The sequence below is a fragment of the Diplotaxodon limnothrissa genome, linkage group LG12, assembly GCF_057381915.1.
Source record: "Diplotaxodon limnothrissa isolate DT_005_m linkage group LG12, D_limnothrissa_male_GT1.1, whole genome shotgun sequence".
NCBI lineage: Eukaryota > Metazoa > Chordata > Actinopteri > Cichliformes > Cichlidae > Diplotaxodon > Diplotaxodon limnothrissa.
The window spans coordinates 31,240,062-31,263,950 of NC_140607.1; the positions used below are offsets into that span (position 1 = coordinate 31,240,062).

General features: G+C 41.1%; 2 protein-coding genes across 4 annotated transcripts; one reads left to right on the top strand and one right to left on the bottom strand.

The window, feature by feature from the left end:
• Window positions 1–801: 801 nt before the first annotated feature.
• On the bottom strand, window positions 802–11,961 carry LOC146621615 (flavin reductase (NADPH)-like). Of its 2 annotated transcripts, none has more exons than XM_085368665.1 (5): window positions 11,943–11,961; window positions 2,555–2,722; window positions 2,266–2,467; window positions 1,810–1,974; window positions 802–1,579 (listed from the first exon to the last, which is right to left on the bottom strand). In XM_085368665.1, exons 2-5 carry the CDS (start codon window positions 2,687–2,689, stop codon window positions 1,422–1,424), a joined length of 660 nt encoding a protein of 219 aa, XP_085224791.1. In that variant the 5' UTR covers window positions 2,690–2,722; window positions 11,943–11,961; the 3' UTR covers window positions 802–1,421. The 2 variants fall into 2 exon arrangements, with proteins under 2 accessions (XP_085224791.1, XP_085224790.1); XM_085368664.1 differs by lacking the exon at window positions 11,943–11,961 and adding an exon at window positions 2,980–3,019.
• Window positions 11,962–13,852: 1,891 nt separating this feature from the next.
• Window positions 13,853–23,636, top strand: ppef2a (protein phosphatase with EF-hand domain 2a). 2 transcript variants are annotated; one of them, XM_085368666.1, is made up of 17 exons: window positions 13,853–13,913; window positions 14,061–14,069; window positions 15,040–15,167; window positions 15,264–15,318; window positions 15,407–15,582; window positions 15,756–15,870; window positions 16,162–16,208; window positions 16,744–16,910; window positions 17,004–17,040; window positions 17,732–17,881; window positions 17,973–18,311; window positions 19,534–19,719; window positions 19,882–20,024; window positions 20,618–20,724; window positions 21,417–21,583; window positions 22,380–22,467; window positions 23,383–23,636. In XM_085368666.1, exons 1-17 carry the CDS (start codon window positions 13,853–13,855, stop codon window positions 23,634–23,636), a joined length of 2,229 nt encoding a protein of 742 aa, XP_085224792.1. The 2 variants fall into 2 exon arrangements, with proteins under 2 accessions (XP_085224792.1, XP_085224793.1); XM_085368667.1 differs by having other exon boundaries at window positions 13,853–13,904.
• The last annotated feature ends 253 nt before the right edge of the window (window positions 23,637–23,889 follow it).

Consider the following 23,889-nt stretch of genomic DNA (forward strand, 5'->3'; position numbering starts at 1 on the left):
TCTACATGTGAAAGTGTGCCTGGACAAGATACAGTAACCACCAGAGTGAGAAGGTGTGTCTGGATTCTGGACCAGGTGCTTAGCTATGAAAAGCATTTGAACGATTGCTTGTGACTGGGTTGGAAACTCTGGAATTCTTTTCCTTAAGGTTTCTGGTAACTTGCCAGTTTGCTTTTATGTAAGCAGGTAAAAAAAACAAAACAAAAAAAACCCCCACCTCATGTGAGTGGCCGAATATGAAACACTCTCTTACTCCTGCATACAGCTCACAGCCACATCCTCACTTAAAAAAAAAAAAAAAGCAGTAGTGAAAACTTTCGCTGGAATCAACTTCTTCAAAAACACGACGCTGGGTGCGACTCTGCAACTAAAACTCATACAAGCAACAAATAATTTTCTCTGATAAGAATTCTCAACTCAGGATTTCATTTAACCTGATATTTCCTAAATTTGCTCCTTGTATTTGAACTTCTAGCACAAATATTCCTTCACCCTTTTCAGAACTGTTCATTTCACACAACTTGTACAGTACTTTTTTTTCCTTTCTTTTTTTTAACACATGCAGAGCACTTGGTGATAACCTGTCATTACTTTTTTTTTTTATGGACACGACCTGTAAGAGTCAAGTAACTTTGCTTTACTTAAAACTACTAGATGTGGCACAGCACTGCCATCATGTGTCTGACAGTGCAATATGCATGGGAAGGCACTCACAGTTAGTCACTGGTTTTCACACACACACACGCACGCACGCACGCACGCACGCACGCACGCACGCACGCACGCACGCACGCACGCACGCACACACACACACTTTTTTTTAAAAAAAGTAAATAAAATAACATTGATCAGTTAGACAGTTATTTCTACTAGCAACTCTTTTTTCCTAATAGGCACTTCACCCCAGTTAGACCAGTTATTCCAGCTTCAGCGGAATCTCACCATGAAGATAGCTCTGGCTGTGTTTACAATGGATACATTGTCATGCTTGGAGGCTTAAAAAAAAACAATTTCAGATGGGTTGTTCTTACTAGATTTCAGGGGGACTTGCTATTTTATTAAAGCTAAGTTTAAGCCAAGCTGTAAACATAGTGCTGTTTGATTATAGGAGAAATCAATCACGATACTTTACCCACATAAACTATAAACATACTCCCATCTTATGAAGCAAAGCTTCATTAAGAGTTGTGCCTATAGATCGTTGCTTTATATGACTGAATAAAAGCACTAAATTTGTAAAACGCAAATACAAAACAATAGATTCAACTGCATTAAAAAACTGAGGACTACAACTTTAATTATTTAATGCACCAGACGCTGAATGCTTCACTGTAAATATTGCAAGATTAATATCCCCGAAAAATGTCTCCCTGCATGGATACAGCCAATATGTTGGAGCACAGAGCCTGGCTTCTTCTTTGTTATTTAGTAGTGATGGCGACTCCCTTCTTGACCCAGGCGTTGCTGTTGAGCAGAGAGAGCATGAAGCGAGCCACGTCTCCTCTTCCTACTGCGCTGCCTGGAGGTTGACCATTGTTGTCAGGCACAAAGTATCCCTCATGGGTTAGAAACTCTTGAGCTGTAAAGGACAAAAAGAATACAACAGCCAGATAGTAAAAAACCTAACAGTTTGTCCAGTTACATGCTTGAACTCCATGATTTGCTGATCTCAGAGAAATTATACAAAGCAAAGTGAGACTATGCACTAAGGCAAAATAGATCCCACTAAGTCAGAAAGCTTCCACTGAATTAAGCTCCGCCATTCTCTGTTGACACCCCCTACCCATGATGCAATCCGTCTGCTTTTACCTGTGGCCGGAAGGTTCTTGAGGCCAGGTGGACGCACCACAGTCCAGTTGATGTCCTCCGTCTTCTGCAGAAGCTGCTCCATCTCATACATGTTGCTGAGGACACTTCGGATTAATGGCAGCAGGAGGAATCTGATCAGGTATGATGACTGAGTTCCAGAGTTTGCTGAAAAAAGTAAATCAAAAACAGTGAACAGCCTGAGCCACAAAAGCCAAATAACCTTCAAAGCCCAAGTTTTTGAAAGTGCCTCCATCCGTTTTCTTAGTGACATATTCAGTTCAGGCTCATGACTCAACGTAGCCTATGTTCATAAATCAGCTAAAAAAGAAGCTTTTAATCATTTGACTCAAAGCCAAACCTTGACACCTGTCCTTCACATTTTGGGAAAGCAAGTTCAGAAATATCAGTTACATTAAAAAACAAATCTAAAGGGCCACATCTGTGTGATGCACTTACGCTCTGTGTACCAGGAGGTCATGGTGATGATCCTGTTCACCTGGGTCTCTTGCATCGCACTGACCATAGCAGTCATGGACCGAGTGTAGCCTGTCACCCCGGTGAAGAAGGAGGCTGGGAAGCCGAGGCAGGACATGACAACATCCTGGTCTTTGAAATGAGTCTTCATACTGTCTGCCGAGAAAATATCAGCCGTCACCACCTGGAAAACAGTTACAAGACTGACTGTTAAAATGTGCATGATTACTTTTGTTGATTGCACGTAACAGAGCTTAAAACAGATAATTGCCTTGAGATTCTCATGAGTCACGGTGAGCTTCCCCGGGTTCCTGACGAGGGCTGTGACCACGTGGCCTTGCAGCAGGGCCTGGTTGACCAGATACTGTCCAGTCTGCCCAGTGGCTCCCACCACAGCGATCTTCATCCTCTAACGCTTGGAGCCAAGTCAAGACTGCAACTAAAGCAGAACACAACGTTGTGAACGCTCTGATCGCTCAAACTAACAGCACTGAAGTTCCCTCCCCCTTTCACAAGCATAATAAAACTACTTTTATCGTGCAATAAAAATGTCCTTTCAGAGAAATTTAGGTTTGTCATGTAACAGCTTGTCCTTGTGCATCACTAACCCCCCAAAAAATGAATGAATGAATGAATTACTACAATTCTTGATCTCTTAAGAGCTAAAATGAATGTGCAGTAAAGACAATCTGCCACCTGAAGTCAGAGCAGAAGATTGTGAAATCACATCTCCAGCCTGGAAACATGGATGTGTGTGAGAAAGAAAAGAAAGCATAATTTTTAAAAATTATTAAATCTGGTTGGATGAAAACGATGATATGATGATGAAGAGAGATGAAAACTTTCATTCTATCAGTCAAACAAAACTGCACATTGGTTCCCTTTGTTTTATCCAGACTGGGGTAAATGGATCATCTCCACTGCAGAGGATGATGATGAGGTTGTTGGTCAGATGCTCGCTGCAGAAACTAAGCCAATATTGTTGACTGAATTTCAACTGATGTTGTTTAGAAGATCATGACAAGCATCTCTGAGCTGATTCCTTGAAGCTATGTTAAATGAGCACTGTTTGCGGACAACACAGGCATTTTTGCAGTGAACCGTCTGTCCTCAGATTGTTGGCAGTCCTTTCATTTGTGGGTAATGGTGACGTCAAACACCATGCCGCTGCCACTAAGAATTAGTTCTTTGGTTTTTAACATTAGAGACAATTACAAAACAGAACTGTACTCAAGAATTCAACTTTTATAACTGCACCTGAGGCTGAGGCTTAAAAGTGATTTCAGTTTTAAAGCCAAGTGGCATCCCAAAATGATGGAATAACTGGATTCTCTCAGAAATTAAGTAGAAGTATTTAAAAGAAAAAAGATTTAACTGGTGGCCACAACACAGAGTGTAGCCGTCGCATTGAAATGTAATTATTATGTGATTGCAATGTTCAAAATTTGGTGTTTAATCTGGATTCATGTTGTGTTGTCGCCACCTACTGGTGGGCCTGAGTGTGGCGCTTTGTGGTGCGCATGCTTTGGGGTGAGGCTCAATTAAGCGCACGTGTCACCAGAGACTGAAGGCTCGAGCCAGAAAGAGAATGCTAGCCTGTGCAAAGGGTGGAAATATAGACGATATGGACTACAATTGCTCAATTGCTCATGAATGTTCAGTAGAAAGGCGCACACGTTTTTCACTGTAACTGCTCCTGAAGGTTTTTCATGTACTTCAGTTTCTGCTGAGATGATGATACTTCTGAAAAGGCGTTACGCAGATGTTGACAAAGAGTTTGATGCAGGAGCTGTAAAAGAATCACTCCTTCAGTTACTCCAAAGAGAAGGTGCAGAATCAATTTATGGCTCAACTGTGTCTAGAGCTGGAAGAAATAGCCAGCACAGCCATAGTCAGCAAGGAAGTCATGTATCTGCAAGGAAAGCAGAGGCAGCAGCACGACTGGCATCAAAGCAAGCTGAAATAAACAGAGAAATGGAAATATCTGCCCGGAGAAAGGAGATATTAGCTCAACAAGAGCAATTGAAAATGTTGGAAAATCAAAGAGATCTTGAGGTCATTCAGGCAGAATACAATGTATATGCTGAAGAGGAATCAAAAATGAATGCTGAAATAAGAAATTGTGAAGTAAGGAGTACTTTGTCTTTCAGTCAGCTTCCTAAACCACTTAGCAGTCCCCCATGCACCCAAGTTCCTCAGAGCACTGCACCTCCTCACTCTGAAGGTAAATTCATCCTGACCTCACAAAGTGTTCACGCCCCTCACTATGATACTCAAGTGGTGCCAAAAGAAAGTGAGCTCTCTCTGGTGCAGGCATTAAAAGAGTCCTTAGTAATGTCTAGACTCCCAGTGCCAGAGCCGTTTACATTTACAGGAGACCCACTTAAATTTGTTGAGTGGAGCACTTGCTTTAAGGCGCTTATCGAGACTAGCTGCACAGATTCAGCCCATAAGCTGTTCTACTTGAAGAAGTACATTGGTGGAGAAGCTCTCTGTGTTTTAGAAGGGACATTTTATCGAAGTGACGAGGAAGCTTACAAACAAGCTTGGGATGCTCTGAACAAACGCTATGGACACCCATTTGTAGTTCAAAGAGCCTTTAGGGGAAAACTAAGCCGTTGGCCAAAGATTGGTCCAAAGGAGTCACTTAAATTGAGAGAGTTTAGTGATTTCCTCATTTCTTGTAAGAATGCTATGCCTCACGTCCAAGGCCTCAAGGTTTTAGATGATTGTGAAGAAAATCAAAAAATATTGCTGAAACTTCCTGACTGGGCCACAACCCGCTGGAATCGTTATGTCACAAAATTACTGGATGAAGAAAAGGCATATCCAGGGTTTGCAGAATTTGCAGACTTTGTGGCTGAAGAGGCGCGTATAGCATGTAATCCAGTTTCTTCTCTGTTTGCCTTAAAAAACACATTTGAAAAACCTGAGAAAGAACAAAAACGTCTGAAGGTCAGTGTCCTGGTGACATCAGCAAATGGGTCTAAAGATGTGAAGAACACAACTACAGCTCAGAGCAACAGAAAATCAAAACCCAACCCTTCCTCAACTCAGAACAAACGGAAACTTGAATGTATCTGCTGCAAGCAAAATCATTTTATCTATAAATGTGCAAAGTTTACAGCAATGCCGCTTGAAGAAAAGAAACAGTTTATTAGGGACAACAATATGTGCTTTGCTTGTCTGCGAGTCGGCCACATTTCCAAAAACTGTCGACAGAGAGCAACATGTAATGTCTGCAGACGAAGCCACCCTTCTCCTCTCCATGAAGATCCTCCACTGGGAAATGAACCTGAACCACCATCAGAAGAGGAGAATGCAGCCACCGTATCGTGCAGTGTGAGAGTGGGCAACAATGATTGCACTTCAATGATCGTTCCAGTGTGGCTTTCTTCATCAGCGAAGAATCAAGAGACATTGGTTTATGCTCTGCTAGACACCCAAAGCAGCAACACATTTATTGACCAAGATATTTGTGAAAAGATACAGGCAAGCAGGGAACCAGTGAAGCTAAAGCTGACAACAATGACTGACAGGTGTTCGATTGTACCTAGTCAAAGAGTGGATGGACTGAGGGTAAGAGGGTACAACTCAGAAAAGTACATTGACTTGCCACCAACCTACACTCAAGAGTACATTCCATTGGAGAAACACACTATTCCAACTCGAGAGACAGCAAAGAAGTGGCCCCATCTACTTAGCATTGCAAATGAAATGCCAGATCTCTTGGACTGTCCTATAGCTCTTCTCATCGGTTACGACTGTGCAAGAGCACTAAAGCCAAGGGAAGTCATACCAGGAAATGATTATGATCCCTATGCAATAAAGACAGACTTAGGGTGGAGTATCGTGGGAGCCATTAAGCCATGGAAAAGTTCGATGGAAGCAGCAGGGATCTGTCATCGTGTCACAGTAAAGGAGCTGCCATCTGTCACACCTGCTTCTGTGATTAAAGCACTTGAAATTGACTTTCTGGACACAAACCATAAAGAAGGGAGTGTATCTCAAGAGGACATTCAGTTTCTAGAGATGCTGAATGAGAACATTCACTACAATGAGGAAGGCCATTTAGAAATGCCTCTGCCTTTTAGAGAACGCCCACAGCTTCCAAATAACAAGCAGCTTGCAATGTTTCGCTTGAAACGTTTAAAAGGAAAAATGGATAAGAACCCAAAGTACAAAGAAGACTACATCAAGTTCATGAATAGTGTCTTTAAAGATGGTGATGCAGAGGAAGCAGATGGCACATCAGGTAGTAACACATGGTACATTCCGCACCATGGCGTGTATCATCCCAGGAAGCCAGAGAAAATTCGAGTTGTTTTCGACTGCTCTGCTAAACACGAAGGCATCTCTTTAAATGACCACCTACTCACAGGCCCAGACTTGATTAATGCTCTGGCAGGGGTTTTGTGCAGATTTCGAGAGCATCAAATAGCAATTATGTGTGATGTGGAAAAAATGTTTCATCGCTTTCATGTCAACCCAGAGGATCGAGACTTCTTAAGGTTTCTGTGGTGGAAGGACGGGAATACAGATACTGAGCCTAAGGAGTATCGCATGCGAGTGCACATTTTTGGAGCGGCATCATCACCGGGATGTGCTAACTATGGCATGAAGTATCTCGCCAGGGAACAAAAAAAGGACTACCCGCTGGCAGCCAGATTCATTCACAAAAACTTTTATGTGGATGACGGGCTAATCAGCATTGATTCAGTCAGGGAAGCCAAGCAGCTGGTCTGTGAAGCACAAGAGGTCTGTGCAAAAGGGAAACTGCGCTTGCACAAATTTGCATGCAACAACAAGGAGGTCATGAGCATTATCCCAGAAACAGAACGAGCCAGCAAGACCAAAGATGTAAACCTGAACTACTCTGTAATTCAAATGCAAAGTGTGCTGGGAGTAAAGTGGAACATAGAGGCTGACGTGTTCTCATTCAGTGTAGCCCTCAAAGAAAGGCCAGCCACACGCCGAGGAATTCTAGCAACAGTTGCTAGTGTGTATGACCCGTTAGGTTTTCTCTCACCCTACATTTTGACAGGAAAACAAGTACTCCAGGAAATGTGCAAACGCGGAGTGGGATGGGATGATCCTATTCCTCCGGCACTAGAGACCAAATGGAAAGCATGGCTCGGTGACTTGGAGAATCTAAAAAGGATTGAAATACCAAGATGCCTTGTTCCTGAGAACTTCGGCAAGGTCAAAAAAATTGAGCTGCATCATTTTTCGGATGCCAGCAGCAGTGGCTATGGACAATGTTCATACATCAGGATTGTTGCTGATAAGAACGTGCATTGTGCACTGGTCATGGGTAAAGCCAGAGTGGCACCCACAAGAATAATCACTATCCCACGCCTTGAGCTCACTGCAGCTGCAGTTTCTGCAGCTGTAAGTAACTTCCTCAGGTCAGAGCTCGAGCGGAAAATTGACGAGGAGTTTTTCTGGACAGATTCTAAAGTGACGCTTGGATACATAAAAAATGATGCTCGTCGCTTTCATGTCTTTGTGGCAAATCGAGTTCAGAAAATAAGAGACTCTACTGATCCGAAGCAATGGTTTTACATTGAATCTGATCAAAATCCAGCTGATCACGCGTCTAGGGGCCTCAAGGTGGCAGATCTGCTAAGCTCGAATTGGCTCACTGGACCTAAATTCCTATGGGAAAGGGAAATTGTCACAAACCAACATTCCCCTGATCTTCTTGTTGGGGACCCAGAAGTAAAGGTCCTGAAAACAAATGCCCTTGAAGAAAACAGCTTTCTTGAGAGGTTCTCAAGATTTTCCAATTGGGATACAGCTCTTAACGTTGTGGCAAGAATTAAAAGACTTGCAAGGAGAGATAACTCAGGACCCATTAGTGTAAAAGAAAGACAAATGGCTGCTTTTGTACTCCTCCAGGCAGCACAGAGGGAAGCCTTTAAAGAAGAGCTCAAATGGTTCAGTCAAAACTCAGCTGGACTACCAAAAACTCATAAAATGTATCAACTTGATCCTATTTTGGTAGACAACCTGCTTAGGGTTGGAGGAAGGTTGAGAAAATCCTCAGCATCATTTGCATTGAATCATCCAGTAATCCTTCCAAAGGAAGGCATTGTCACACAACTCGTTCTTGACCACTGTCACAAGAAAACGCAACACCAAGGCCGAGGCCAAACTCTGAACAAACTCAGGGAAAGTGGCTATTGGATCATAGGTGGCAGTAAGGTAGTGGCCAAATACATTAAAGGGTGTGTCAATTGTAGAAAAGTGCGTGGGCCAGCTGAAGAACAACGCATGGCTGACTTGCCATTTGACAGAGTGGATCCTTCGCCCCCATTCACCTACACTGGAGTTGATGTTTTCGGCCCCTTCTATACGAAACAAGGTCGAAAGGAATGGAAGAGGTATGGCCTTTTGTTTACGTGTTTAAGCTCGAGAGCCGCGCACATTGAGATGTTGGAGGATCTCTCCACTGACGCATTTATAAACGCTTTAAGATGCTTCATAGCAATCAGAGGCACAGTCAGACAGATTCGTTCTGACCAAGGGACAAATTTTGTCGGAGCTAAGAACGAGTTCAAGAAGGGTCTGTTGGAATTAGACAAGGAGATGATTTCTACTTATCTAGCTAAAAACCAGTGTGACTTTCAAATGAATGTTCCTGAAGATAGTCACAGAGGCGGCATTTGGGAACGACAGATCCGCACTGTTAGGAATGTCATGAGTTCTGTCCTAGCCCAAGCCACAGGGAGGTTGGATGACACCTCATTGAGAACTTTCTTCTATGAGGCCATGTCAATTTTGAACCATCGTCCACTCACTACTGATACAATCAACGACCCCAACAGTGCTGAGCCTTTGACGCCTAATCATTTGCTCACAATGAAAGAGTCTGTGCCACTTCCGCCTCCTGGTAGATTTGTAAGAGAAGATTTGTACGCCAGGAAGAGGTGGCGGAGGGTGCAATATTTAACAGAGTTGTTCTGGAGCAGGTGGCGCAAGGAATACCTAACCAGCATTAGTTTAAGACAACGATGGCATACTCCTAAACAAAATGTACAGGTTGGAGATGTAGTGATTTTAAAGGAGGACAATATTCCAAGAAATGAGTGGAAATTGGCAAGGGTGGTTGAAGCCAATGAAGATGATGATGATTTAGTGCGGACGGTTAAGATCCAAATAGGGCAAAAGGATCTGGGAAAGAAAGGTGAACGTTTGAAACAAGTCTCTTTTCTTGAGAGACCAGTTCAGAAACTAGTGGTACTAGTTAAAGGGTCTAAACTACAGTGAAGTAGTACAAGGGTTAAGAACACAAACATAATATGTGATCTATAAGTTTATTTAAGAAGTGTTTTTTTTTTTGTAACATAAGTTGATGTTTGATTGTCAATTTATTAAAAATTACAGGATTTAATTTTGTTTAACACATGTAAATAGAAATCCTTTGTAATTTTGGTGGCAGTGTAGCCGTCGCATTGAAATGTAATTATTATGTGATTGCAATGTTCAAAATTTGGTGTTTAATCTGGATTCATGTTGTGTTGTCGCCACCTACTGGTGGGCCTGAGTGTGGCGCTTTGTGGTGCGCATGCTTTGGGGTGAGGCTCAATTAAGCGCACGTGTCACCAGAGACTGAAGGCTCGAGCCAGAAAGAGAATGCTAGCCTGTGCAAAGGGTGGAAATATAGACGATATGGACTACAATTGCTCATGAATGTTCCGTAGAAAGGCGCACACGTTTTTCACGGTGTTTGCTGGTGAAAAGAAGATTAAAATACTGGCTGAACATCAGTTGGAGCATGGCCCTTTATTCTACTTCGAACATGAAAAACCTTCAGGAGCAGTTACACAGAGCTTTAGGGGTTAGGTTACATCCCGTGCTTATGTGTTGTTAGTGGTATGAGACATCTAGTGATCTAGCTTTAACTGTGTCCACATCAATTTTACTGTAAGTAACACTCATTCCAACACCAGTGCATCAACACCACAAAAACCTGGAGATGACAAATTTGTTCACAGAGCTTTAAATTTTTTTTTTAAAAAACACCAGCCATTTGGCTCTATTAATGGTCAGTACAAATGCAATCCAGTTTTGGTGTATTGCTTACCCTTTGTAGGAGTCGCAAGTCAAAAAAATCTTTATCGAGCATGCAGCAGCAAGATCCATATGAGCGACTCCAAATGGAGAGTGCATTTTTTGCATGAAGCACACCTGCAGTAACTCTTATATTCTAATTATTACCATTACAATTATTAATTACCTCCAGTAGGACTGATCAGGACCACAGCCTCTCTGCAGTTGTGTAACTCTGCAGCTCAAACAGGCGACCCACCCATGCAGACTCTAATTTTACCATTTTCCCTCATTCAACAGTTTTATATCAGTAGTGACTGTTCTATATAAACATTCATCAGTGACTTTAATATGTACACCACTCCAACTGCTTGTTAACACAGACATATGGCGCTGGATCGCCTGGCAGCCTTTAAAACAATTTCCCTTGGGATGAATAAAGTATTATCAATCAATCAATATATAAACAGCCAAACAATGGCTATAGAGAGAAAGAGAAACAGACAGGAAAGCCCAGCAATAAAAAAATAAATTAAAAAAAACCCTTTAAGGAAGCAGTAGGTGACAGTGGGAACGAAAAACTCCCTGTTAACAGGAAGAAACTTCCAGCAGAACAGGGCTCAGGTCATCTGCCATGACTGGTTGGGCTTAATGGACTGAACAGCCTGTAGAGTTTTGCCTGTGTGTGAGTCCTAAAGTCACTTTGTAATTTTTTCATAAACCACAACAGTTTCCCACTGCAGTAGCTGCAATGACGCTGTGGGGCACTGCTTCTCCTGCTAAACACCTTAACCCTATGCCGCTAAATTAACAAGTTCATTAATCAGCTCACATCTACAGTTTGCCTTTGTCCCGTCGCTCAGTAGTGAAGTGGATTATGAAATCATGCTACACGCCCAAAATTGAATAACAATCCTAAAAACAGCAGCTCCTACATTAAATTCTGATATGTTGACCTCCCTTAACAACAATACAGCGTTATAAAAAGCTTCCTTGTCTTCAAAGACACAAACAACTCAATTCAATTTTATTTATATAGCGCCAAATCACAACAAACGTCGCCTCAAGGCGCTTACAACAGAAACAGCGATCCAGGTGCTGAGAAAATGATACCTACACTACCAAAAACATCGGGACACGTGATTACTTTTATGATCTTTTATTCTTAAGCCCTTTTCAGTGGATTAACTTTTTAAGAGTCCACACGCTGTAAACTCTTTAATGTTTGACTCAACCATGCTGATAGCACCAGGGCAATATAACCTCTTACATAAAGCTAAAAAAAAGTGGGAAACAGCCTACGCGGCTGTGACTTTCAGAAACATGTTGGGACTGCGGGGCTTTTGTATTCAATGTCTTTAAATGCCTATTAAACCGGAAACTGAGGGAATAACTGCCACCCTGAACCTTTATGATCTCTAATGTTACACAAACCAGTAGCTGCATTTCCGCTTTTGCTATGTCTTTGTTTTCTTCATTTATTCATTTAGAGGCAAAAAAAAGAAGAAAAAGATTTAGCGCAAAACACCACGAGCCAAATTAACCCAAATTATTAGTCTGTTGTCATGCAGCATGCAGAAAAGGACGTTTAGCTCCTCACTCACCTGCGTCATTATGAAAGCGTCCCGTGAGGGAGGCGTTCAAGAGCGAAAGCGTTCAGCTGCGTTGTAATTGTTTATCCTCAACCCAGATTTAAATGTTTTGTTTTGACGTTATATAGAGGGAGATAACATGACCCCCTCAAAGCTAATGTCGAAGTTATAGTTAGAAAGTTAGTGTAAATATTTCCAATGACTACAAGTACAAATTTCGCAGTAAATACTTCTAAAATGTAACGTCTGCTTGGTTTTTTAAAACCCAAATCAAACATCTTCGACTTTAAGATATTTTCTTGTGAAAAACAAAAGCTATAAAGTCAGCAGAAATTTGAACCAGAAATGATTTTTGAAAAACTAATTTATTCTTCGGTGCTCTATGCTGATGCTATTTATTCTAGGTTAAATCTATGCGTTGGGTATGGATGGTGTATAAATTTAGCCTTTATGTTCTTGATGCATACTCAATCATCCAGGTAAGTAAAACGAAACGTTTCGTCACTCATCCAAGTGATGACGCTACGTCCAGATGAACAGAATCAACTTTTGGAGATATGTTTTGTCACCACTTCAAAGGTTTAAAAAAAATTTAACATCCCACACACCAAAATTTTAGCGATCATAAAAAAAGGATCCGAGTTGAAGAAACTGTTGCGCTTGGGGGTTGAGTATTCAAGAAAACGGTCAGTGAAATCCAAAATAAAATCAAGTCAATGGTGAAGAATATTTGAATTTGTTTTTATCTACAGACATATCATCAGTAGGTGCTCACATGTAAACACAGACTTGGTCTCCTCTTGCCACCAATGTTTACCGCTGAAACCTTTCCATCTCCCTACATGAAGACCCATTTGGACCTATCAGGTCATTAGATCAGATTATCCACTTGTGGCTTTGTGCTTTGATTATGTGATCACACCAAGGGACTAAAGACTAAAGCAGCTTCAGCCACATTCCAGGAGAGCTGCATGGTCGGGGTTGCTTCATACATGAAGCTTCTGTACAATGACCGGTCTAACTGACATCTTGCTGCTATTCTGGTGAAGGATGCAACACAGCAAAGGGCTTTTTAAACACTCAAATGAACTGAAAGCTGACAGCCAAATAACCTGGGAAGTGGTGACTGGATAAAGAAGGTGACTGCGTAAGTAAGCAACGGATTTCAAGATGTAATAGTTGAGTAAGTCTGTATAGATGGATTTCTACAGCAGCTAACTAAAAAGCAGGTTCAAACTGGGAAAAAAGATGCTAAACATCACAGTTTTGGTTCTTTTCTTATGGTCATATATTACTAAATTTTGTATCCACGTTTGGCATAGAACAAGACTTTAATTTGTTCCTGAAATGTGATACAATATGAAATAATCAAACAAACCAAACCATTCAGAATTCAATGCTCATTGTTTTATTAGATTTTTTCCAAATTCTCAATGCTGATTTGTGCCAAATGGTTTCCAGCTGTGAAGGTATTTCTGCCTCCTTTTTTCCATAGATTGCTTTACATAACCCTTCGTAGAATTCAGACAAAACAGTCCTGTGTGGCAGGATTGAGGCCAACCAGCGGATAATGAGATTAAAAGGCCACAAAGTCGAACGAGTTCAGTGTCCTCCAGCTCTCTGCCTACTGCTGCTGCTTCTGAGCCATGCTCAGCATTTCTCAGTGTCAATGAAGGGGTGCCTTAGAGTTAAAAAAAGAAAGAAGCAGAGCTATTAAAAAACGTGCACGAAGCAGAGTAATGAACTTCTATCTCAGCCTGAGAACAATGTAGTGGCTTCAAAGCCTAAAACTCTTTAGTACTTAAGCAGTCCCGTGTAAATATGTGCTCAAGTATTATATCTAGCAGATGAATTACCCGAATGTACTCTGAATCCTTTTGCACTGATGAGATGATTGATTGGTCCTTTGAACAGGAACAGTCATGGGATGTGGCGTCTCAAAGTCTAACCATCTCCACAAACACACCACATCCAGTGGAAGAGGTGATACGCATACACTGACATACATGGTCGATGACCAATCACGCTGATTGCAAAAGTTTTACTCTTTCCTGTTTTTCCTTATTCTGGCTCTTACGTGTTGTCTTTGTGTTTGTCCTTTGGTGTTTCTTTTTTCTCTGCTGCCTGCAGCTGTTACAAGTAAGCCACATCTGCTTGACCTTTTTTTGTCTTGTTGATGTTTCTGTTTGGCAGATGTTGGACATAAACTCAGACCTCTGGTATCTGGGTCAAGGTGGAAATATTTTTACTAAAAGTTGCAGATAGGATGTAGCTTTAATTGAAAAGTGGAGAAAGTAAACACCTGTATCTGTTTCTGATGATGGTTTTAAAGTCAACCATACAGATATAAAACTGCCACTATGCCTTTTTTAAAATTTAACAGTAACTTTACTCTTAGATTACTTGTAGAAATTCATTGCTAAGTGTTGGTTCAGGGAAGTTAGGAACAAGTTATCCAGCTAAACTGTTTGTTCCTCCAATCTGAATGGAAATAAAAGTGTTCCTGAAGTCCTTTAAGAGTATTTCAAGGTAAAAAAAAAAAAAAAAAAGGATCTGAGATAATTGGAAGAACAGGGTATCGGACACCTATAACTCCAGCTTTAACTCACATTTGGTTGGGTTTTGGTGCCAATACTTAGTTACAGTTAGGAAGAAAAATATTTGTTTCAGAGGAGAAAAAGATCCTAACTTGTGTTAAAATTAAACCTTTTTCAATGTTAAACTAATTCAGAAAGAGACATTTTCTGGGTATCTAATGCGCTGAATTCAGCCCCATCTAAAGGTGATGACACCACATCCACTATAGTACCGCTATATAGTATATAGTTTGGCCTCTTGGTTTATCCTCCAAGCACTATTTGAGAAGTCAGTTTAAAGCTTTCTCTTGTAACTTGAATGCACATCAGGAAATAAAAGTCTTAGAATTGGTAGTCAAGTCTAATAATACAAAAGTGTTTTGAAATTTTGCCTGCTTTGCTTTAAAAAGGTTTTAAAAACAGCAGATTTTTGTGTTGCAGCGCCTCTTATACTGTGTGTGTCAATAGTAGCATGTGAAAAAAAATGATTAAAATGTGAGGTTTTTCTTGATCACATGTGTTCTGTGTTTCAGCCATAAGAGCTGCCATCCTGATTCAGCGATGGTACCGTCAGTACGTCGCCCGCACAGAGATGAGGCGGAGATACACCTGGAACATCTTCCAGTCCATCGAATACTCTGGAGAGCAGGCCCAGATCAAGGTGAGAAACTGCTGCCACAAACCAGTCGAGACCTGAGTGTTTAATAAAAAGCAATTAACAAAAAAACTACAACCTTTTTGTCTCTTTCCTGTGCAGCTTTATAATTTCCTTGGCTACCTCATGGACAATTTCACACCATCGAGCAATGAACGTAAGACTTCTGCATTTATTCTGAGTTTGTTTTTGTTTTTTTCCTCTGTAAATCAAATCTCTGAGTTTGAACCATCTCCACCTTGCAGGAAATTTGATCTCGCACATCTTCAGAGAGAACGAGGTCTGCCGGGACGCAGAGTGGGAGAGGTACTTCTGCTACAAGAACATCGAGGTGCCGGAGATTTACTCGGGACCTCATCTCACCTTTCCTCTGACGGTAGAGGAAGCAGTCGGTCTGGTGGAGGCTTTCAGGAATAAGAAAGTAGGTCTTTTTGGAGAAAATGTTCTACATCCAAGTTCAGCACGTGCCATTAATTGACTGCATTGTAATGTAAAAAGCTTTATTTGCAGTGGTCCTAGTTATTTCCTATATGCTTATGACTTTGCTTTCTCTGTTTTGGAGGCCTTCTTGCTAACACGTTTCTCTCCCAGCAGCAGCTGCACTCACGCTACGTCCTTCAGCTCCTCTTGGAGACGTGGAAACTGCTCCGCATGTTGCCAAATATCAACCGTATCTCCACCTGCCACAGCAAAGAAATCACGATTTGTGGTATGATAAAGATATTCTTTGATAGTGGTGGTAAAGCACATGGAACTGATGAAATTTGGAAATATTTAGTAAAGACAATGAAAAATCAAAGAAGCGTTAAAATGTTAGTCTTGTTTTATTATAAGAAACTGGACTTTGGTCAATTCTGCTGGCCAACAGAAACCATTGTTTCATAGTGGAAGAGAGTGAAACATTAAAGTTGCAGAATTTAAATTAAAGTATAGATACAAATTAAGTGTGCTGTAAATTCCAGTCATTTTTAAGCCAGCCCCTTCTGTCCTGTTGTTACAGGTGATTTGCACGGACAGCTGGAAGACCTGCTGCTGATTTTCTATAAGGTATGAAAACTTAAACATTTTGAATGTGCTGAATTAATCCCATCTTTGAACCCAGAATAATGATTTTTTTCATCTGATGAGCTTTAGATACCATTTTAAAAAATGGAATTTACAAATCACGATTATTAAAATCAATAAAAATTCATCATTTTCATTGCTATCACTGCTTCATCTTCAAACCTGCTACATATGTTCAAGATAATTTAAGGATAATTTTCCAAAAATGTCCTTAAAAAATGTTTTTGTGTAGTTAAATAATTTAAAAAAGATTAATATATATAATTTTAAACTCCTGAGAATCTAATGATTTTCATGTTTTGCATTGAGGTGCTGTAATCAGAGTATTTGATGTGCTTCTTTGATTAACTTCTTTGTCAGTTAATCAGGTGGTTTTAGTTTCAGTTTACCTGCAGCTTTTTTTGCATCAGTGGTTTAATCTACTGTTTGGTTTGTTTGTATGTGGTTGATTTGTTTACACTTAAACTGCGGCTTGTCCCTTTAACTGTGCACTCCTTCGATCTTGTTTACGTGACAGAACGGCATGCCGTCCTTAGAGAAGCCCTATGTGTTTAATGGAGACTTTGTGGACAGAGGCAGGGACTCTATTGAGATCCTCCTCATCTTGTTTGCATTCCTGCTCGTTTACCCAAGTAATGTCTACCTGAACAGAGGAAACCACGAGGACCACATAGTCAACCTCAGGTGAAATTAATAAACATACACCACGTGTATGTATACACAAATTCATCTGTTGTCATTCAAACTTTTATTTCTTTACTCCTCTGGATGGTTTAGGTACGGCTTCACCAAGGAGGTGTTGAATAAGTACAAGGTAGGTTCATCTCATGCAAACCTGCACCTCCTTATCGCTGCTTTTCTAGGCAGCAGCAAATCAAAACTTACGTGGTTACCTTTACCCATGCCTTCCCAGGAAAGCTCAATCTAAACCAGTGTCTTATGTACATAAGACCAGTCACTCCTCCGCGTTGCTAAGAGGATTTACGGTCATTAAAGAAGGTGACATCTGGTCTCTGTTGAGTCAGGGGGACTGAGCTGGTCCAAAGACTGACAGAAGGAATACAAAAACAAAACAGAGGTTTCCTTACTGCATGCTGTCTTAAGTTACAGTGCAACATCTCAGTCACACACAGAAATAAACTAGTTTTGTCTAAGGGTTCTTTGTTCCCACTGTTCCCAGTTGCAGGTGGATTAACCAACGGTAGATGGTTGGGTTTCTATATATAAAGCACTTTGAGATGATTAAGGTTGTGATTTGATGCTAAAGTTAGACAGATACTGTGGGTTCATTCAATCTTATCAACAAATGGAGTTTAATTTTTGTAAACTAAAACTGAAAATTTCATTATTTTTAAGCATCTCCTTGTTAATGTAACTTTATAAACTCTTCACAAACATGTTACCGCTTAGCAAACTGACTTTCTGTCTGCAAGGAGAGCAAAAACAAAGGAGAGAAATAAAAAAGCACTAACTGAGTAACTTTTGCTGATTGTGTTTTACATCAGATGCACGGGAAGAGGATCCTGAAGCTGCTGCAGAAGATTTTCAGCTGGTTGCCATTAGCAACAGTGATCGACCAGAAGGTGCTGGTCCTCCACGGGGGGATCTCTGACTCCATGGACCTCGGCGTCCTCGCCAGAGTTGACAGACACATTGTGAGGAACCAGCATGTGATGAGTAAAGCTGTTATTTACTCATCACTATCCTTGCAATGTGTGTAATCTGTGTTTTCCTGTTTTCCTTCAGTACATCTCGGCTCTGAGACCTCCGAAGAAGAGACACCACAGCTTGGCGGGAATATCCATCGACTCGGACGCAGATGTGGACACCGCAGCCATCAGCAGGGTCTTCCAGCGCCGGGCCTCTTTCACGTATCCCAAACCCATGGGAACCCGATATTGCTTCCAAAATCGTTCGCTGCAGGACTTCTCGGATCGGATCAGAGTGAACATGGAGAACCAGCTGGAGCTCAGCAGGAGGGAAGAGCCAACTCTGAACGCCCAGATCAACAAACCGGAGCAAGAATCTCTGTGTTTGTCCACCGACTCTGTCAGCAGTGACAACACCGTGGATGAGTGGAAACAGGCGAGTATGGAGCAGAGATGTTTTCTTAGAAGCTGCTAAGTAAACAATGAGTCTTTTGTGTCGGTGTTAGAACGAAATCAGTTTTATTATTCCCAAACTAGAAAAATGTAAACAAGCCAGATGTTTAACGGGAGACAGCTGAAACAGGGGGAAAAAACCAATCCACTACAAAATCCACTTTCTTTGTGTATTTGTCACATGTGCATGCTTCAAATTCTTTTAAAAAACAGACAAAAAAAACCCAATTTAATAAAAATATGTCTTTTTTAAAATGATGATGGGAAGAGAAAAAGCTAACCAAATCTACCAGACTCCCACCCTGATTAAATCATGAAGTAACTGTGATTAACCACATTTTTCACATTCACTAGCCACACTCAGGCCTCATTACTGCCAAAATGAAGGTTTTAGAGTGGCCTCGTCAAAGTCTGGACTTACATTGAAATGCTTTGGCATAGCCTTAAACTTTCCAATTTGGCAGAATTTCAAAAATTCTGCAAAGAAGAGTGGGCCAAAATTCCTCCACAGCAATCTGAAAAACTTGTTTCCTTGATTGCAGGTCATGCTGGTGAGGACGTTAGATTAGATTAGATTTAGGGGACAACTACTTTTTCATGTTAGGTTGGTAGGTTTGGATAGCTTTTTTTTTTCCTTAATAAATATTACTCTATTTACTCTTGTTGCCTTTGTCTAATATTACAATTCGTATGATGTGAAGCATGTAACTGTGACAAATTGTAGTAAGATTTTAGTAGTTTTACTCCCATGTATATTAAACAATGAAATAAATTCCCACCAGTCTAACCTGACCACAAACTCACACTCTTCACATATTTTTATACTGACTTACTATTTGTCAGAAGTCGTGACCTTTCACCTCACTCCTGCTCAAGTTATAGCCTGAAAGACAAACAGACAGTAATCAACGCTCACCTAACAGGAGGTGCTGTGTGTTGCCTGCGTAAGACTTCAGAGGCTGTAATCCCCCACGTCACTAATCTCTCTGCTCTGACTTCAGTCTACTCTTAAAAACTGGCTAGCTTTTTCCCCAGCTGGTGTTTCCACAGGTTTTTTTCTGACTCTTCTGTTTTATTTTTTATCTTATTTAATGTTTATCTTTTACTGAATAGCAGACAGTAAAGTTGGACTACGCACCAATGCTAGAAATGGTTATTAAATATAGTAGAGAAACTTTAAGACTTTGAGTTCTTTGTCCTACCAGATCCTGGACCTGCTGTGGAGTGACCCGATGACTCAGGATGGATGCATACCCAACGAGGTGAGGGGTGGAGGCTGCTACTGGGGCCCTGATGTCACCGAGGACTTCCTGAACAGACACAATCTGCAGCTCATCATTCGCTCCCATGAGTGCAAACAGGAGGGCTATGAGTTCTGCCACAACCGTAAGGTCAGCTCAGTAATCCTACAGCTCGCTGTCTAAATTCAGTACTTTAAAACCAAAATCAGCCTCACTCTAAAGTATCATATGTACCATAAACCTCTCCCCTGATCAGCATCAGTGTTTCCTTCCTCTTCAGTGACAGGTTTGTCCTTTCTTTCATTCACCCAGGTCCTCACTCTGTTCTCTGCCTCCAATTACTATGACGTGGGGAGCAATAGGGGGGCTTACGTGAAGCTGGGCCCTGACCTTGTGCCTTATTTGATTCAATATCAGGCCAGCAGCATGACGAGAGAGCTCACTGTGAGACAGAGGTACTACTAACACTCACTTCATTAGATAAATTCTTCATTATCAGATCATCTCTTCACTTAATTCAAACTTGGTTTAGTCTTAAAAGGCTAGAGTAGCTTTGCATAATTCACTGATCAAAATAATCCTTATATTGATTATGCAGGGCCTTGGTGCAGAACCTCAGTTCATCCATAGTCTGAAGCAGACCTTCAGACCTCTGTCCACAGTCAGAGATGTGTGCCAGAGCCAAGAGTAGAGAGAGTAGAAAAAACTGTTTGCTATGGACCCGTTAAAGCAGACTGAAGCCTGAGATACACTAACTTTCTAATGTCAGACTTTGGCCACATTTAATATGACTAGCATCCATTATAACAGAATACACAGGCCAGATAATAAGGGGAAGTACAATAGGCTCCCTTTAAACAGACAATAAGGAAGCTTTATGAAACTAGTGGTTTCCGCATGTCTACACAGCTTATCTACATTATTAACTTTAAAAATTCACAAATTAAGCACCTGAAATGTTTCTGACGTTGATGAGAAACCGTTTTTGCCTCTTTCTTTGATAACCATTGTTTGCCACGCTGTTGTGTTTGCCGTTCGTCACCTGCAGTGTTGGGCGAACCGAGCGCTCAGCTCTCAGAGTCCTGAGGGAGCAGCTGTTTGCGCACAAGTCTGACCTCCTCTGTGCCTTCAGAAAGTTTGACAGCGAGAACAAAGGTGTGTGTAGTTTGAGTTTCATAAACTGATTCATTCCTCATGAGATCAGTCTTTACTTTTTGTTGCAGATCTTTCCTTCTTTTTTTCCCATGTAGTTCTCAAGAGATATTCACTTGCTGGAAAGAAATATGAGCCCACACCTTTGTGTTTGTGTGGAACATAATGATCCCCGTGCAGGATGAAAACAACGTGTGGGCTGGGTGAAAGTCTAGCTCAGAAGATTTCAGAGTTTCACAGAAACTTCTGTTTCAGGGATTTAATTTCACTTACAATAGACAAACAGCTTTGCCTAACACAAAATAGTGTGAAAAAAAAGGTACTTGGATGGATGTTGTTGGACTTTTCAACATATTTTTGGATAAGCAAACATTTGATTCTCTTTGAAACACAGCCTACAAGTAAAGGTAGTTTATTAATTATTTTACACACAGAATTGGAAAAACTTGAAAACAGAACTGAGTTAGCTTTTGGTTAGCTCTCACAGTCTTCCTGATGCAGAGAAAAAGCCTGCTGTTTACATTTTCTGGGCTTTAATGTGTCACAAAATAACAAAGTATAATAGTTTAGTGTGAATGTTTTCAAACTGTGTGGCAAAATACTTCTTAGATATAATCTAGACAAGGTAGACAGTGATCAAACTTGGATTAGAGCTTTGCGCTCTTATAATTAGTATGACCTTTCACCTCTATTAGGTCTGCTGTCTCTGAACGACTGGGCCTCTGCAGTGGAGAGTGTGATGCATCTGGATCTGCCCTGGAGGATGCTTCACTCTCAGCTGGTCACCTGCAAGAACAGCGAAGGCACGATAGACTACTACGAGTGGTTCAACGAGCTTGCCATCACAGGATCCAAAACAGATGTAAGAACTCACCGGCTCTGTCTTAGCTGATGTAGCAATGTTTACATGAAAATGCAATAATGTAATATGGAGAAACTTTAGAAAAGGGATCTTTATACCGAGATTCAGGGAGTTGTAGAGAAGTAGAAAAGATAAATTGCCCTTCCACCCTTGAAATTGGTTAAATGGATACAAAGGAACATTGATTTGTGTCCTTTTCCTGGCACGGTGTGTATTCTGTGGCGTCATGCTGCTGTCATGTGTTGTTGACTTAAATTATTTGTAAAGGATACACCTGTGTATCATCGATTACAGGTTTCCTTGTAACCTTCCTGTCTACCCAAGTAGAATGAGTTAGGAATGAGTTGCTTCAAGATGGCACAGTGAGATAGATTTCCAGGTCACAGGCAGGAAAACAGGGGAGGCGAGGATGGACAAAATAGGGAAATGAGACGCCCCTTGACACCAACTTGAGACAATAAATGTCAGAAGTCAATTAAGTAACGTGACCTCTTTCAGAACACTCTAGGATTGACCTTTGTTTTTGTTTTGCCTTTTGGGAAAAGGTGAAAACCTCCCTAAAGATGACTAAGAACATCTTTACCAGAATCCTAAAATTAACATCTGCGTGGGAATAAATCTTTTCAGTTGCCAGGTTGTATTCAAACAGAGTTTTGCTGCTTAAACAACATTATTTTTCTGACCAATCTGAAAGATGCTGCATATAAAATATCACCAGAATGCTGCAGATGTTCCTTTTTGTACTTTATTTGTGTTGTTTTATGAATATGAGACTTTCTTCTTTTGGTCTTTGCAGCATATTGACCAGAGTCTGCTGGAAACGTTGTATCGCCACCGCTCCACTTTGGAGACAATCTTCAGGATTGTAGACACGGACAACTCAGGTAAAACACCCACTGTTTATTGCTGTTCGATGCAGAAGCAAATCTGCTAATGGAATATATTACCCTTAGATTGCTCAGTTTTGCATCATTCCCAAGTAACAGCACAGAGAAAAAATACATGTTTAAGTCCTTTCTATCACACACATTCACACTCCAATGGATGAGCAACTTGGGGTTTGTATCTCGCCCAAGGATATTTGGCAAGCAGACTGGAGCAGCCAGTGATCAACCCACCAACTTTCTGATTAGTAGATGACCTACTCTACCTCCTGAGCTGCAACCAAATGCACTCAGTCAGAAATATAGTGATTATATAACTTCAATTAAATGTCAGTTTTTGCCTTAAAACATTTAATTTACTAATTACATAGTAATATGTGCCTAATATTAATATATAACAGGTGCCAGATTTAATTTCAAAAGACATGAAAGAAATACTTTTCTTCATTAAATAACTAAAATGTCTCTGTATGTATTGTGGCTTTGGATTTTTACCTTATTGAGATAATTGTTTTGTCATATTTACTCTGCACACTTTTCTCTTGATTTATTTGTTATATATTAGTTATGTTTAACTTAATTTTTAACTGCTGCCAAAGGAAAAAGGAATTACTTAACTTTTATAATCTACATAGATGATTGAGAGACGGAGTAAAGTGTGTCAGGGCTCTGATGTGTCTGTGGGAGACGTCTGCTGAGCTTAGCCTCTGTTAATCCACCTGTAGCGTGCGAAACAGGCAGCAGGAGGTTACAGTCGCCTGATTCCTAACGATGACTAACCCACTGATCTACTAGTCTTTTCATCCCGCCTCTCTGATCACATGCAAACACAGACAGCAACACTTTTCTTTAACAGTTTCTGCCTATTACTCCTTTTTGAACCTCTAATCTCCTCCTCCTTCTCCTCCACCTCAGGGTTCATCAGCATGCAGGACTTCCGTCAGACCTGGAAGCTGCTGAGCGTCTACCTGAAAATGGAGATCACCGACGAGGCCATCTCCGACCTGGCCGTCACAATTGACAGCAACCATGACGGCAGCATAGACATTGACGAGTTCATGGAGGCCTTTCGGCTCACGGACAAGAAGAGCCGGCTGGAACGAGGACGCAGCATGTTCATGGGCACGGCCTCCGACCTCACCAAGCTGGAGGGAGATCCCAACATTTGATGAAAAAGTGTGTTAAACAGATAGCTCGGCGTCCAGCAGAGGGGAGGAGAGGGAGCTGCAGCCAACGCAAGCTGCTTTTAATGACGCACATAAAGATGCAGGATGATGCTGAGCAACAGCCGCCTGGATCACAGGGGATTAGGAGGAGGTTAGAGGTCAGGGTGTTTGACGGCGAATGCTCATTCGAAGCGGAGGAAGTCTGGGCAAAACGCAGCAGCTTGAGCAACTCACGTCTCCTTTATATTCCTAAAAT

Coding starts and splice junctions, on each gene's coding strand:
- LOC146621615 (XM_085368665.1), bottom strand. CDS start 2,689: ATGAAGATCGCTGTGGTGGGAGCCACTGGGCAGACTGGACAGTATCTG. Junction 2,468..2,554: donor TGACTCATGAGAATCTCAAG/GCAATTATCTGT, acceptor ACTGTTTTCCAG/GTGGTGACGGCTGATATTTT. Junction 1,580..1,809: donor CAAGAACCTTCCGGCCACAG/GTAAAAGCAGAC, acceptor TGTCCTTTACAG/CTCAAGAGTTTCTAACCCAT.
- ppef2a (XM_085368666.1), top strand. CDS start 13,853: ATGGGATGTGGCGTCTCAAAGTCTAACCATCTCCACAAACACACCACA. Junction 15,319..15,406: donor CACACCATCGAGCAATGAAC/GTAAGACTTCTG, acceptor TCCACCTTGCAG/GAAATTTGATCTCGCACATC. Junction 20,025..20,617: donor GAGCTCACTGTGAGACAGAG/GTACTACTAACA, acceptor CGTCACCTGCAG/TGTTGGGCGAACCGAGCGCT.